Raw genomic sequence first — 16,000 nt, 5'->3', positions numbered from 1 at the left:
TTTTATATTTAGATAAATTAAGTAAGTGATGTTTTTAAATTAATAAAGTGAAAATAAATAATTTTCTTATTTGATTTATTATAACAAGGTTATCTGGTTTGAATTTAAGTTTTAATATTTTATGAATGATTTTTATTTCAATTTTAATTAAGTTTTGAAATATGAAAAAAATAACTATCATAAGACTAAATTAATGGAATTATATACAATATATATTTATTTTGGACCCATATATGTTTTACATTATAAAACACTATAAATGATTTCTAAATAATTCAACTAATTTTTTTTTTGGTTTCTAATATTAAATACAAAAAAAATTGCATATTTTTATTGGTCATCATAGGTCAATGCCGGTCAATACTGTTCAACTCGGGATTCTGATGAATGGTGTACCGGAATAAGATGATTGTGATGTTGAGCACATGTCATCATATAATTGGTATATGTGACCATGCAATACATATATTTCGCGTAGTTGGCAATACATTTTTTAAGTTGGGATGTGTGGCCATGTATTGAACGATACTTCGTGTAGCTGAGTATCTTTTTTCCATACTTTAACCTCAAAATTTTGGTTAGTTCTTTTTTGTTGAATTGTGTTTGAGAAAAAAGTAAAAAACAAATCTCAATAACTAACTACATTAGAAAACAAAATCGACTTCGCTTTTGCTGAAACAATTATCCAATTTTTATTAATTTTTAGATTTAATCACTAACGTTTGTAAATTTTATCAAATTAATCACATCGTTATATTGTCTAATAGAAAAAATACCGATTCCACAAAGCAATTAGATGATAAGATTTTTTGTTTGAAAATTTCCAATACTATCTTCTCGTAATAATTTATATATTATAATATGCTGATTTCAAATGTTTGCTATTTTTTATAATATATACAGAAAAATAAAGCAAAAAAAAAAACAAAAAAAAATCTATTAAACCCACCCTAAAAACTCGATCACTTTATGCCCCTTCAGAGAACTCTCACCCTCAAAAACCATCAAAATATTTATCAGATCATTCTCTCTCAAGTTTCTAAAAATTATCAAAGCATGAACATATGTAGAACAGAATCCTCAAACTGTGAAACCCTAAAGCGGAAAGAAGAAGTGAAAAAATTCAAGAAGAAGATTGAGATAGAAACAAGGAGAGGTCCATGGACTGTGGAAGAAGACATGAAGCTCATCAGTTACATTTCTCTTCATGGTGAAGGAAAATGGAACTTCCTCTCTCATTCGGCTGGTAATTTCTTAAGCATTTTGATTATTAGAATATGATACAATTAAGATGTAATATTTTCTTCGATCCATATCAATAAAATCATCATAATTAATCGTCATATGTTCATAACAAATTGTCTCAATTGGTTTCTCAAGCGTAGCTTCCCCGATAGATATTAGATTGTGTATATAACTAGTTTAAAATGGTTAAACTTTGCTATTGAACGACTCTTCATAAGCTCTTCAAACAAGTACGTAGAAGTAGTCATTTTTTGTTCTTAAACATTTTACACTAAATCTATCCTCTCTTTTTTTATCAGAAAGTCATTTCGGATTTTATGAGTACACAATATGATCTAAAGTTTAATAAAGTTAATAATCTGATAACTAATTGAAATGAAAGGAGTAGATATAAAAGGTAATTTTCGTCTTATCGATGTTTATTCCTAATTTGCATCACATATTAATTACTTAATATGTAAATACATAAAAAGTCTATGATTTTTTCGTAACTATGATAATACTTTTCTTATGGCTGTGACTTCTCCATGTCGAAAAAATATAATTTCCTCTGTAGAATTGGTAAAGTAACAAAGAACAAGTTGACATCTTCATAGTTCATTATTATCATTAGAAGTTTACTTTCGTATGAAACAGATTGGTCGGTCCAAATTTATTTATTTTCACTACAACAAATATGTACATTGATAGCAGACGGATATAGCTCATTTTCCGTCACTGCTATGAAAGATGAGATTTTTTTTCGCTTACTTTTTAATAGCATCTTATTAACGCTATGATAGGAAAATTATGTAGCGGGAAACAAAAGTGACTTTTGTCCGCCAATACTTAGTGAAATTATTCACTTAATCGCCAAATAAAAAAAAAACCCAAAAACTCGACACACTCTCTCTCTCTCTCTCGTTACAACCTAAGCTCAACCTAAGAAGATTTCTTCTTCTAAATTCTCTGTGTGTGCTCAAATTCTTCTAAATTTCTTATCAATTCTTCAGTTTTATCGCCGTTTGTGAAAAGCCCCAATTTCGCCGTTTGTGAAAAGCCCCAATTTCGCCCTAAATCTCCATATCCATCGCAATTGATAGCTCGAATCCATTTTTGAGGCATGTCTTTCTTCTTCCTCCTAATTTCGTTATTTGTTTCGATTATTTGTGATTTCAAACAGCTTTTGATTTCGATAAGGGTCAGATTTAGTTATCTGTTTTGTTAGGGTTCGATTTATCTAGATTTATTTCGTTATCTGTTTTTTAGGGTTCGATTATTTACAGATTTTGAGAATGTGGAGTTTCGAATCCATCTGTTTTGTTAGGGTTCGATTATTTACAGATTTGACTCAAAAATAGCTTTTGGATTTGAGTATTTGCGCCTTCATAAACTGAACGATTTTTTTTTTTTCCCAAGTGTTGGTGATTGAAATGTTGGGGAACTGAAGCTTCTCATTTCTCTGTACTCACACAACAGGTTAGTATCACTCAACCAATAGTTAAACATTATTATTACACACGAATATTGGTGATTGCTATGTTTTGTCCTTTGAGTCTGATTCGTATAAATAGTGATTAGATTAGTGAGATTTTACACAGTTAGATATTGGTTTAAGAGCATCTGTATGTGTCTGAAGTAGTGCAGTATTGTCTGAATTGTTGCTTAATGTGAGCTTTGTATAATATGTATCTCTATTTTATCTATAAAGGTTAAAATTTATATTATAACATATAATGTTGGACAAGGCATGGGTGCATCTATGCAGGTAAGGAATTATATTTCATAATTAGGTTTTATTTTGGGTTTGGATACTTTAAGATGTTCTTTTAGTTATGATTTTTTTCTTTAATTATCCATTGAAGAGCTGATCCTGGTTATAAAAGTGGAGCTTGGAAATTTGTAAGGGATGTGTCTGCGGCTTTAGGTGACATAGAAATGATAATATGTCCTTGTAAAGACTGTCGTAATGTAGTACGACAGTTAAACAGTGTTGTGGTTGAGCATCTTGTAATAAGAGGGATGGATGAGGCATACAAGGTGCATAGTGATTGGTATCATCATGGAGATGTGAAGTCAGTAGATGAATTTCAAAGTAAACCAACTCAGTGGAATGAGGAAGTTTTTGAGTTATATAAAGCTGCTGAATTTTTTGATCAAGAGTTGGCTTTTAGAGGTGACTTAGCTGACCAACCTGTGGGCGACTTAAGTGAGATTGCAGAGGGTGAGGACCAACAAGAGGATGAGTTCCTTGCAAAGATCCGGGATGCTGAAACCCCACTATACCCTAGCTGTTCAAACCACAGCAAGTTATCGGCTATTGTGACTTTGTTTAGGATTAAGACACATAATGGCTGGTCGGATAAGAGCTTCAATGAACTGCTTCAGACATTGCCAAGCATGTTGCCAGATGGTAATGTCTTTCACACATCATTGTATGATGTCAAGAAATTTTTAAAGAGCTTTCATATGGGATATGAAAAGATCGACGCATGTGTTAATGATTGCTGCCTCTTCAGAAAGAAGTTAAAGAAGCTTGATAAATGTCCCAAATGTAATGCTTCACGGTGGAAGACTAATAAGCGGACTAATGAGGTAAAGAAAGGTGTCCCACAGAAAGTATTAAGATATTTTCCAATTATACCAAGGCTGAAGAGAATGTTCAGATCAGAGGACATGGCTAAGGACTTACGGTGGCATTACACTAACAAGAGCACTGATGGAAAACTTCGACATCCAGTAGATTCTGTTACATGGGCTCAGATGAATGAGAAGTATCCTTCATTTGCAGCTGAAGAAAGGAACATACGGCTTGGGCTGTCCACAGATGGATTTAATCCATTCAACATGAAGAATAGTAATTATAGTAGCTGGCATGTGCTATTGGTAAACTACAATTTGCCTCCTCACCTTTGTATGAAGAAGGAGAATATAATGTTGACATTATTGATTCCTGGTCCACAACAACCAGGTAATAATATTGATGTCTACCTAGAACCTCTTATTGAGGATTTGAATCATCTGTGGAAGAATGGAGAGCTAACGTATGATGCTTTTAGTAAAAGTACATTTACTCTAAAGGCAATGCTTCTCTGGACCATTAGTGATTTTCCTGCGTATGGAAATCTTGCTGGTTGTAAAGTAAAAGGTAAAATGGGATGTCCTATGTGTGGGAAAAATACTGATAGTATGTGGTTGAAGTTTAGCAGGAAACATGTCTACATGTGTCATAGAAAAGGTTTGGCTCCAACACACAGATATAGGGAAAAGAAGACTTGGTTTGATGGAAAAGTTGAGCATAGGAGAAAGTCAAGAATTTTAACTGGTCATGAAGTTCATCAGAATCTGAAAAACTTCCAAAATGATTTCGGAAATGTGAAAAAGGCTGGGATGAAGAGAAAGAGAACTGTCTATAAAGAACCAGTGTTTGACAGTGATGATGATGAAAGTGAATCCGATGAAGATGAGGAAGTAGAAGTAGATGAAGATGAGTTATCAAGGTGGAAGAAAAGATCCATTTTATTTACTCTGCCTTATTGGGAGGATCTACCAGTACGGCATAATTTGGATGTAATGCACATAGAAAAGAATGTGACTCACAGCATTGTATCCACATTGTTGCATTGTGGAAAATCTAAGGATGGTCTTAATGCTCGTAAGGATCTTCAACATCTTGGTCTAAGAAAAGAGTTGCATCCTACCACAAAAGGAAAGAGAACATATCTTCCAGCAGCACCTTGGTCTTTGTCCAAGAATGAGAAGAAGATTTTTTGCAAACGACTATTTCATTTTAAAGGTCCAGATGGATACTGTTCTAATATTTCAAGAGGAGTTTCAGTAGAAGAGTGTAAGGTAGGAGGTCTGAAATCACATGATTATCATGTCTTGATGCAACAGCTTCTCCCGGTTGCACTTAGAGGATTGTTACCAAAAGGTCCTAGAACAGCAATACTACGGCTATGCGCATTCTTCAATCATTTGTGTCAGAGAGTTATTGATATTGAGGTTATTACAGTATTGGAAGCTGAAATTGTAGAAACGCTTTGTATGTTTGAAAGGTTTTTCCCTCCAACCTTCTTTGATATCATGGTACACTTGACTGTTCATCTAGGAAGAGAAGCTAGACTAGGAGGACCTGTGCATTTTAGGTGGATGTACCCATTTGAGAGGTATATGAAAGTTCTAAAAGATTTTGTAAGAAATCCTGCAAGACCAGAGGGTTGTATAGCAGAGTCATATCTTGCAGAAGAAAGCATGCTGTTTTGTAATGAGTTTCTGAAAAAGACAACCAATGTAGAAGAAAAACCTGAGAGGAATGTAGAGTATGTGAACAGCTCTATATTAGAAGGTCGTCCAATATCAGCAGGAACGTCATTCACTCTTACTGAAATGGAGAAGAATATAGCCCATCTTGCTGTCATTCAAAATACAGCTGCCTTTGATCATTATGTGGAGTAAGTTACTTGTGTATTTCATTCCTTATAAATTATAAGGTCAAAATTATGCTGCTGATAGTTTCTTTTCGTATTTATGATTTGGTAGTATGCATTTGCAATATCTACAAGACTCAAATCCAAGGTGTAGACGTGATGCAACATATTTATGGTCTATGCATTCTAAGAATTTTGCTGCTTGGTTAAAAGGACAGGTGAGTAAAGTTATGAATTTGATGAGTCTGTTTATAAATCTATAGTAGACTCATTCATAATTTTGATTAGTCTGTTTAATTTTGTAGATATCTATTACTTCTGATGGACATGAAGACATAGTTAAATGGCTAGCATATGGTCCACGGTGTACTGCAAGGTCCTATACTGGTTATATAGTTAATGGACAACGTTTTCACACATACTCACTTGAAAGGCAGAGTCAGAACAGTGGTGTTTATTATGAGGCAACGGCTATGTGTAGATCTAGTGCTAAGGATACTTCACAAGTAGTTGATTTGGTGTCATATTATGGGAGAATTACTGACATCATATTGTTGGACTACCATGTGTTCTATGTGCCGATATTTAGATGTAACTGGGCAGTAAAAGGTAATGGAGTTAAAGTGGAAGATGGGTTCACACTTGTTAACTTAAATCAGAGCCAAGTAAGCTTTCAGAAGGATCCGTATATTCTAGCATCTTAGTGTCGTTTATGATTCTTAGTTGCTCATGAAATTGTTGCAGAGTGTAAACAAAAGAGCACATCCTAAGTGTGTGTTTGTTGATTGGTCTGACATTGATGAAAATGTTGGTGAGGGTCGGATTCTTTCTTCTGATCCGGATGACATAGTGAATGACTATCGTCTTGGCCCTTATGATCTCAAAGTGTTAGTTGAAGCTGCATATAAACCAGATGCATTTCTATGGAGACCTGCACAAAAGATCTTTCATATGAAAGAAGCTGTTGGACATATAATCGCATGGCCAACTGATAAGTGTAGACTGGTAGACAACAACATCCAAATGGAAGACATTGCCCCTATGGTATTTATAATTTCTAGCAATGTGTTAGCAATGTATTACCCCTGTCTATAATGCTAATTAATTATATTGGATTTGTTTACTGATTGTGTTTAACAGGGTATACAAGGAAACAAATGTAAACTATTGGATTTGTCTAAGGGTGACGTCATTGTTGCTGAGGGGCGTTGGGAGACACAAGAACCAAGTGCGTTGGTTAACGGAATTCCTCTTGGACCAAAAGCAGTTAAAGTATTTGTGGATTCAGTAAAGCAGCCTGATACATCACTATGGAGACCTACAGCTGAAATGTCATTTCTTGAGGACTGTTTGATGGCTTACGTATCTTGGCCCCTGAGTAAGGTTGATTTTGAAAATCCCTCAACTCCAACTGGTCAGAATGCTACATCACATGCTTCTTTGTCTGCATCAAAGGCCAAGTCTGCAGCCACAGCTTCTAAGTCTGCTACAGAGTCCAAAACTTCAGCAACAGCTTCAAAGGCTGCATCGCAGGCCAAATCTGCATCTATGTCTTCTAAGTCTGCATCTGGTTCTGAGTCTCCTGTTGATGATGCAACGGGTCCAATATCACCAATAAAGAATACTTTACCATCACAGTCTCCTCTCAGGAAGTCTCCAGTAAGTGTTTTCATATGTTATGAAGTTGTTTTTGTTAATTATATGATGACTGATGGTTTATATTGTAAACATGGCAGCGCATTAATAAAGTTATTTCCAAGGAGAATAAGAAGTGCAAGTTGATGGATTTAACTGAAAAGAATAGGGTTGTGGCTGAAGGACGATGGGGAACAAATGATCCAGAACATAAGGTTCACTTTACTCGCTTGGGTTCTAATGCAGTTAAAGTGTGGATAGATGTTGTGAAGGTGAAAAATGTAAAAGTTTGGAGGCCATCCGATGAAATAGAGATTATTGAAGATGCACTTAGCTCCTGCATTGCTTGGCCAGAGAACAAGGTCATTATGTCTTAAACTGATGGTTTTATTGTGTAATGTTAAGTACTTGAGATTGCTTGTTTATTTTGGATGTTCTTGAGACTTTGATGGTAAACTGATGTTCTTGAGACTTTTGTTATGTATTTTGGATCTGAGACGTTTATTAATCAGATTTTATGAGATTTTATAAAACAGGTTATGTGTGCTATAATCACATATCAGAAAATGCTATAAAAGTACAGGTAAACGTTATGATAAAAGAATATACCATAGCACAGTAAACAAGATAAAACAGCATTTCGCAACAGCTATATTAGATATGTATAACATAGCACGAAAAATTAAATATTGTATAAATTTTTGCAAAATTATAATCTTGATAATACAGCAGTTTATTAGAGCTATGCTATAAAACTATAACATAGCACGAAAAAACAAATGTTGTATAAATTTTTTCAAAATTATGATCTTGATAATATAGCAATTTCTTAAAGCTATGTTATATTTTTATAACATAGCATACGTAATAAGTGCTATTGTATATGGGGTACATATAATAACAGTGCCCTAAAACAGCGCTCATGAAAACGCTATCAAAGACCTATGATAGCGTTTTTCTCTGGTTAACAATGTGCATATTTGTTGTAGTGTTTTCCTTTGGAGTTCTTTTCAGTACTAGCCTTTTTGAGTGTGGAACTCAAACACCTTTCACAACCATCCAATACGATAAAGTCTCTCATTTAATGGTTATCTTTATTGAATTGAGAAATTGTAATAGTGACAATATAAAATTGACTAATACAAGTACGTACTATTTCACGTTTTATATATTTATTGGAATAGTTTACTATGGAGACAGGACTGAACAGAACGGGAAAGAGTTGCCGACTGCGGTGGCTGAATTATCTCCGTCCGGATATCCGCCGTGGAGACATATCTTTCCAAGAACAATTCATCATACTTGAACTCCATTCTCGTTGGGGAAATCGGTATGAAACCATTATATATATCGACATAGTTATAGAGAATACATCTTTTCATATTAAAAAAGGAGAGATGAGAAAGCAAATTTGAAACGTCTCTATGAAATACGCAATTTAATATTCAATTATTAGAGAATTGAAAAAGATCAAATCAATGCGTCTTTGAAATTTCTTGGTTGAATTCTGATTGTATACTAAATTTGTATCATATTTGAAATTAAGATAAGAAAAATCAGACTCTTTTTATCAGCAATTATTGTATTCACGAAAAGGATTATATAAATTTAAATATGTTATATTGAGTTATAATTGTTATTTTTAAATAACATTTAATTTAGAGCATGATGAATTATCTAATAACGATGAATTGATTGAGATTTCAGAAATTTGATATTTGTATATATATATATTACATTTTTCTTGAAGGTGGTCAAAGATTGCCCAATATCTACCGGGAAGAACTGATAACGAGATAAAGAATTATTGGAGAACACGTGTTCAAAAACATGCAAAACTTCTGAAATGTGACGTGAACAGCAAGCAATTCAAAGACATCATCAAACATTACGTACTGGATGCCTCGTCTCGTCGAGAGGATCGAATCCACTCAAAATGTCGAATCTGTCCCTAACCAATACTCGCCTGAGAACTCGAGTGCGACCACTGCCGCCACGTCATATACGTCGTCGTCGTCTGAGTCCGTGAGATCGAGTTTCTACGGTGGTGATCAGATGGAATATGGAACGAAGTTAGATTCAAACGGTGGTGATTGGTTCAACGATGGAGATGCGTTAGAGACTTTGTGGAGTTTTGACGAACTCAACAACTGGCTCTTAGAGTAGCATTTCATGTGATGGATTGATTAAAGTTAATTATAAGACATAAATAGTTTTGTTGTTCACGCATGCATACCTACGGTGATTATACGACATAGTTTGAAAAGTTTCGTCGTCTCAAATAGCATTTAAGCTTCTTTTTGATTGCATACATTTCGAATTCTAAGACCGAATATTTAATTTCGTAGCGCAATATATACCTCATTTAGAAATTTCAAGTTTGTAGGGCATATATCTTCTTCCTGTTTGGCTAACCAATACGACAATACTAGTTTATTACTAATCAAACTCAATATTAACTTAGTTCGTACGTATAATCATTAATGGAATTTGAGCTGGGAACTTCTAATATTTTAAACTAAAAGAAAAGGACGTACGTGAATGATGTCTCTATTTCCTAATCATGATTAGAATATATTAATTATTATATAGCATAATCCAACTCATGTAACACTTTATCAAGATTATATACGTCCAGAAGGGATGAACCCAATTAAATTAGTCTGGTTGATTTAAAAAATGAAGTTATTTCTCAGTGTATTTTTCCACTACGTCGAGTAAGGAATGTAGGATCACAGATTCACCAGAACCCTAGGTAGTTTCCAAATCAAAATATTATTTGATTCAATTGTTAGAATATAATCATACGGACAAACGCCCTATAGTCGAAACAATACATAATCAAAATATTGTCTTTTACAGAGTGGGAATAAAATGAATTGGCATTACAATTTTGTAAAATTGGAATACTACTGACCTTTCACACACGAATAAATTGCCTTCTTGGGTTATAAAATCATTTGGTTTTGGCTTTGATAAATCATCAGTATATTGTTGGTTGTTTGAGAACAAATGAAAATAGTTATATATATATATATATATATACTAGAAATAGGCTCGCGCGATGCGCGAGATATATTTAATTATTTTTTATTAATTATAATATATATCAAATTTAGAAATATATTTTTGAAATGAATTTTTATGAAAAGTTTATTTTTAAAATGTTTAATATATGTTCCTTTATATATATATGGTTTTTAATGTTTTCACGCAAAATAAAATAAACAAATCATATCTATCAGAAATATTTTTGATTAAAGAAATTAAATCCCTCAAAGTTCTTTTTGTTTTAGATTTTATTGTTTTGTGATAAATTGTTACGTTCTTAGAGCATCTATTTTAAGGTCAATACTCTATTATAGAGTAAGATTGGTTCCAACACTACTATATATCTTACTCTAAATTAGAGTAAATGCTAGGATGACTCTATATTCAACTTTATTTTTTACACTAACTCTATTTTTTAGAGTCAAAAATAGAGTGATATATTGAAAAAAACTATGTTTTATTTTAGAGTAAAAAATAGAATATATGTTGGAGATAGTCTTAACACAAATGAGATATGTGTAGAGACCAGATAAAACGAAAATAGTTTGCTATTATCAGATAAATTTCATCTTTCCCTACATCTTTTCCAAAGCTTTAATATATGGATGCGATCAAGGTATGATGATTCGCTAGATCTCTATAACCAAAAAATTATTATGAAGATAAATAAATAAAAATTATGTTTTAGTCTCAATCGTAAAGAAAAATAATTGATAAATATTGATCTTTTTTTTTTGTCAACCATTGGGCCATAACTGGCCGGCCCATTAGCCAAATTCCTACATTCGTAAGAGCCGGGACTCGATCCCGGGTGTGATGGTGCCTTCTACAAATAGACTTACCTCCTGCCACTGCACCAAGGTCACTTCACTAAATATTGATATTTTTGCAAGTGATTTACAACTTTATATATTTTTTAACTCAATCTTAATATTTGATTTTCTTTTGACTCCACAATATATTGGTACGGACTGTTTTTCTTCAATTAGCCTCCTAAGAAATTTCTTGTAAATTAGAAACTCTATATGAATGCTGAAAATGTATTCTTTTAATTATTGAAAAATGAACTCTCCAACCAATCAATAAACTAAACTTGTGAAACCTGAAATTTGTATTATACTAATGAGATTATGAATCTAGACAATATGTTTTACACAGAGGAATCACCAATATGTTTTACCATATGCTCCATTGTTTACTCTCTAATCTCATAATCACACCATATGCTCCAGTGTTTACTCTCTAAACTCGTAATCACTCTTAATATAATTTTTTTTTGGAATAATGCATATTAAAATATGGCTCATGTCATAAAACCTTAAGAAATATCTTATAATATATCTCAAATTTAATTATGAATAAAATTCATGAAAAGAAAAGTGTGTCATTTTTTTTTTTTAGATTTGATATATTATCTCTATTTTCTAATTATTAAAAAACTAATACCTTTAAATTATTTTTAGAAACTATTGTTTTCTGTTATTTTATGGGGTGATTAAGCAATTAATTATATTATGATACCATTATATTTTTTTTAGTACATAAGTTTTACAAACAGTCAACCAGTAACTTATAGAATATTAAATACACATTTAATTTTATCTGAGTTTGTCTTTAATAGAATAAATGTGATTATTGAATACAATGTAATTTTAAAAAATATTAGAATATATTTGGTATTTTAAAATTAGTCTATCATAAATTAATTTGGTTTCAGTTTTTACTTTAAAAGTATAAAAACTTTTTTTTGTTTTTATTGGTTTGATTAGTAGTTTTATTTTTAGGTTATATGGTATATGCTTTCATTAGGAAATATTTTATATGTTAAAACTAAAAGTTGGTAGAAATATATTTTTGTAAAAATGTGAAAAAAAACTTTCAAGCAAACTATACACCATATAAGAATAAAATAAAATGAAATAGATTAAAAAATATTTAATTTAAAAATAGTGAGAAAGACATGTCACATGTGTCACAAATTTAGAGCGTCAAGTGTCGCATTGGCAGAGAAAGTTAGAAAAAACCTTTTCATATTATAGAAGAAATGAGATTATGAATCTAGACAATATGTTTTACACAGAGGAATCACCAATATGTTTTACCATATGCTCCAGTGTTTACTCTCTAATCTCGTAATTACCCTTAATATATTTTTTTTGGAATAATGCATATTAAAATATGGCTCATGTCATAAAACTTTAAGAAATAGCTTATACTATATCTCGAATTTAATTATGAATAAAATTCATGAAAAGAAAAGTGTGTCAATTTTTATTTTAGATTCGATATATTATCTCTATTTTCTAATTATTAAAACACTAATACCTTTCAATTATTTTTGGAAACTATTGTTTTATGTTATTTCATAGGGTGATTAAGCAATTATATTCTGATACCATTATATATGTATATATATATTTTTAGTACATAAGTTTTACAAACAGTCAACCAGTAACTTATATAATATTAAATACACATTTAATTTTATCTGAGTTTGTCTTTAATAGAATAAATGTGATTATTGAATACAATGTAATTTTTAAAAATATATTAGAATATATTTTGGTATTTTAAAATTAGTCCTTTTTTTTTTTCTTTCAACCAAACATTAATTAAATTAAAATATAACTCCAAGATTGGTTGCCCAAACCGGAGGAAAAGAGTTTACAAAAGATATTTCAGAAAATAAAGATCTTGAAGAACGAGCTAGACAATCTGCCCGTACGTTAAGCTCTCGAGTGATCCTGGTCAGGGAGAAGGAAGGGAAGCATGATCTGAGCGCAAAAAACTCCTCCAACAGATTCAAAAAAGCTGGCCAATCGTCAGGCGTCTGCACCATCGCCACCAATTCTGCACAATCTGTCTCGAAGCTCTGACAGGCAACTCCAGCCGCCAATAGTGATTCCATAGCCCAAATCAATGCTTGTAACTCTGCATGTAAGGATGTGGGATCGCGTCTCTGACTCCGTGCTCCCAGAAGAAACATCGAATCTTCATCACTACAACACTACCACCCCAGACCCTGGAGAGGATCTGAACCTTTCCATAAAATTAGTCTATCATAAATTAATTTGGTTTCAGTTTTTACTTTAAAAGTATAAAAACTTTTTTTTTGTTTTTATTGGTTTGATTAGTAGTTTTATTTTTAGGTTATATGGTATATGCTTTCATTAGGAAATATCTTATATGTTAAAACTAAAAGTTGGTAGAAATATATTTTGTAACAATGTGAAAAAACCTTTTAAGCAAACTATACACCATATAAAAAATAAAATAAAATGTAGTAGATTAAAAGTGTTTAACTTAAAATTAGTGAGAAAGACATGTCACATGTGTCACAAATTTAGAACGCTAAGTGTCGCATTGGCAGAGAAAGTTAGAAAAAACCTTCTTATAAATTAATTTGGTATTTTAAAATTAGTCTATCATAAATTAATTTGGTTTCAGTTTTTACTTTAAAAGTATAAAAACTTTTTTTTTTGTTTTTATTGGTTTGATTAGTAGTTTTATTTTTAGGTTATATGGTATATGCTTTTATTAGGAAATATCTTATATGTTAAAACTAAAAGTTGGTAGAAATATATTTTTGTAATAATGTGAAAAAACCTTTTAAGCAAACTATACACCATATAAAAAATAAAATAAAATGAAGTAGATTAAAAGTATTTAATTTAAAACTAGTGAGAAAAACATGTTACATGTGTTATAAATTTAGAGCGTTAAGTGTCGTATTGGTAGAGAAAATTAGAAAAAACCTTCTCATAAAATATTACAGAAGATATATATTTAGATGATAATAAATTAATAATGACAATTTAGTAGTTGTATGAGAAAATATGTGAAAAGACGCGTGTGAACGTTAAACACGAACGAGTTGTTCCATTTGAAGTGGCAATGGCGGCTGTAATGGGAATCCAAAAGAAGGTGGCGCATGACAAGCAAGTCCACAAGTGGTCCCAAATTCGACACATGTGTGCTCCATATGTCACGTGTCCGGTGTCCTTACAAATTTCTAGAATTTTTTTAGAGTGGCTCCCAATATCATATCTTCGATTATTGGTTCCCTAGCATTTATCTAGTTTTGTTTGGATAAATTGACTGAAGTGAAATTAGATTAGTTTGGATTATTGTTTTTTTACTATGTTTTAGACTCAAATTTCGAATGCAGAGAGTGGAAATGATTAGATACTTTAAGTAGAACGAGCATGAATATAATTAAGCTCGGATAATTTATATAGAACGGAAATGATTAGATAATTTGTTTTCCATAGATCTCTTGTTAACATGAAAAAGCAGTATTTTAAAAAAAGGGTGAATTATTCAAATGTTACTCATTTTAGGTAATATTAGCCGAATCTACAAAAAACTTTTTTTATTACTAGAATGTTTCGGGTATTTTCAAAATACCCAGCGTGCCCCTGTTTTATGTTACCGGAAAAAACGTTATTACAAAAATGTCATTGCTACGTCAGACGCCACGTCAGAAATCGCTGACGTGTACCATAACTCAGCCGTAACGCGATACAGAGTATGTTGCGGCTGAATTATAGGTATGTTGCGGCTGAGTTACTCAAAAAAACATTTGAGTAAGAGCGGACGGCTGACTTATGAAAATCTGGCTGAGTTACGCTTATAAGTCAGCCAAGAGTTATGGCTGACTTATTAAATTTGGCTGAGTTATGCGCATAACTCAGCTGTAGTAATGGCTGAGTTTTCACCTGATGGTTGAGTTGTCAAGATTTTGGCTGAGTTATCGCTACGATACGGTTGAGTTGTCAAAATTTTGACTGAGTTATCACAACGACACGGCTGAGTTGCCATTTTCCGACTGGCTGAGTTATGAAAAATGGCTGACTTATGAGATGTAGTTACGGCTGAGTTATGGTAAAAAACTATAAATCAGCCGTAATAGGCTGACTTATCGACAAGTCAGCCGTTTGACGGCTGACTTATTGGCAAAAGATTAATTACTAGAATGTTTTTCAGTTACGGCTGACTTATCAAACGATATGGCTGAGTTACATATTTTCAGTTCATGAAGCGGCTGAGTTTGGCAGCAATTTTTTTTGCTTTTTAATTACTGTAATGTTTTTCGTGTTGTGGCTGAGTTTTAGTTAGGCTGAGTTATGGTATTGTTTCATGGCTGATTTGCCACGTCGGATGCAGCATCCATGTCAGCATTCCATGTCATCATCTTTTTCTCCGGAAATACGAAACGTCGTTCGACTCTGGTTCTTCAACTGGTTAATAAGTGAACTATTTTTCCTTCTTATTCACCTTGTTCTTCTACTTCTTCTTCACTTTCTTCTTCACACCTTGTTCTTCTACTTTTGTTCTTCTCCACCTTGTTCTTCATTATATTTCATGGATCCAGTGCCGGTACTAGTTGTGTCCGGTAATTGGATAAAGACACAGAGATATGTATTTAACTCCGACGAGAGAGGGTGTATAGTTGTGCAGATAGATGGAGGCACAACATACGACAAGCTTGTTAAGGTTGTTCTTGAAGACTACGGATTGGACTCGTTTAGACATGAGCTAAAGCTGAGCTACATGTTCTCGAACAGGGCAATGAAACATATGGCGCATGATACTCCACCAGTTTTTGTCTCCAATGATCGACAGTTGCAATGTTTTTTGGGTCTATGGAAAACCGATCA

General features: G+C 32.4%; 1 protein-coding gene and 2 pseudogenes across 3 annotated transcripts; all 3 read left to right on the top strand.

The window, feature by feature from the left end:
* Positions 1-882: 882 nt before the first annotated feature.
* Positions 883-9,555, top strand: LOC104758092 (myb-related protein 340-like; annotated as a pseudogene). The gene is made up of 3 exons (XR_015587815.1): positions 883-1,246; positions 8,490-8,619; positions 9,040-9,555. The product of XR_015587815.1 is annotated as a myb-related protein 340-like (transcript).
* On the top strand, positions 2,644-6,192 carry LOC147924623 (uncharacterized; annotated as a pseudogene). The gene is made up of 5 exons (XR_015587814.1): positions 2,644-2,703; positions 2,936-2,992; positions 3,090-5,678; positions 5,767-5,872; positions 5,960-6,192. The product of XR_015587814.1 is annotated as an uncharacterized LOC147924623 (transcript).
* Positions 6,251-7,822, top strand: LOC147924622 (uncharacterized). Its single transcript, XM_087497381.1, has 3 exons — positions 6,251-6,698; positions 6,795-7,313; positions 7,391-7,822. The coding sequence occupies exons 1-3, from the start codon at positions 6,384-6,386 to the stop codon at positions 7,664-7,666; spliced, it is 1,110 nt and encodes a 369-aa protein (XP_087353507.1). The 5' UTR covers positions 6,251-6,383; the 3' UTR covers positions 7,667-7,822.
* Positions 9,556-16,000: the final 6,445 nt, after the last annotated feature.

This window comes from Camelina sativa, chromosome 17 (genome assembly GCF_030686135.1).
Source record: "Camelina sativa cultivar CO46 ecotype springtype chromosome 17, ASM3068613v1".
Lineage (NCBI taxonomy): Eukaryota > Viridiplantae > Streptophyta > Magnoliopsida > Brassicales > Brassicaceae > Camelina > Camelina sativa.
The sequence above is the reverse complement of the archived record's forward strand: the minus strand, read 5'-3'. Positions and strand labels throughout refer to the sequence as shown.

Excerpts from the sequence above, each read along its gene's own strand:
- LOC147924622 (XM_087497381.1), top strand. The coding sequence starts at position 6,384 with ATGAAATTGTTGCAGAGTGTAAACAAAAGAGCACATCCTAAGTGTGTG. Across the intron at positions 6,699-6,794 it reads TGGAAGACATTGCCCCTATG|GGTATACAAGGAAACAAATG; the intron begins GTATTTATAATT and ends TGTGTTTAACAG. Across the intron at positions 7,314-7,390 it reads CTCCTCTCAGGAAGTCTCCA|CGCATTAATAAAGTTATTTC; the intron begins GTAAGTGTTTTC and ends TAAACATGGCAG.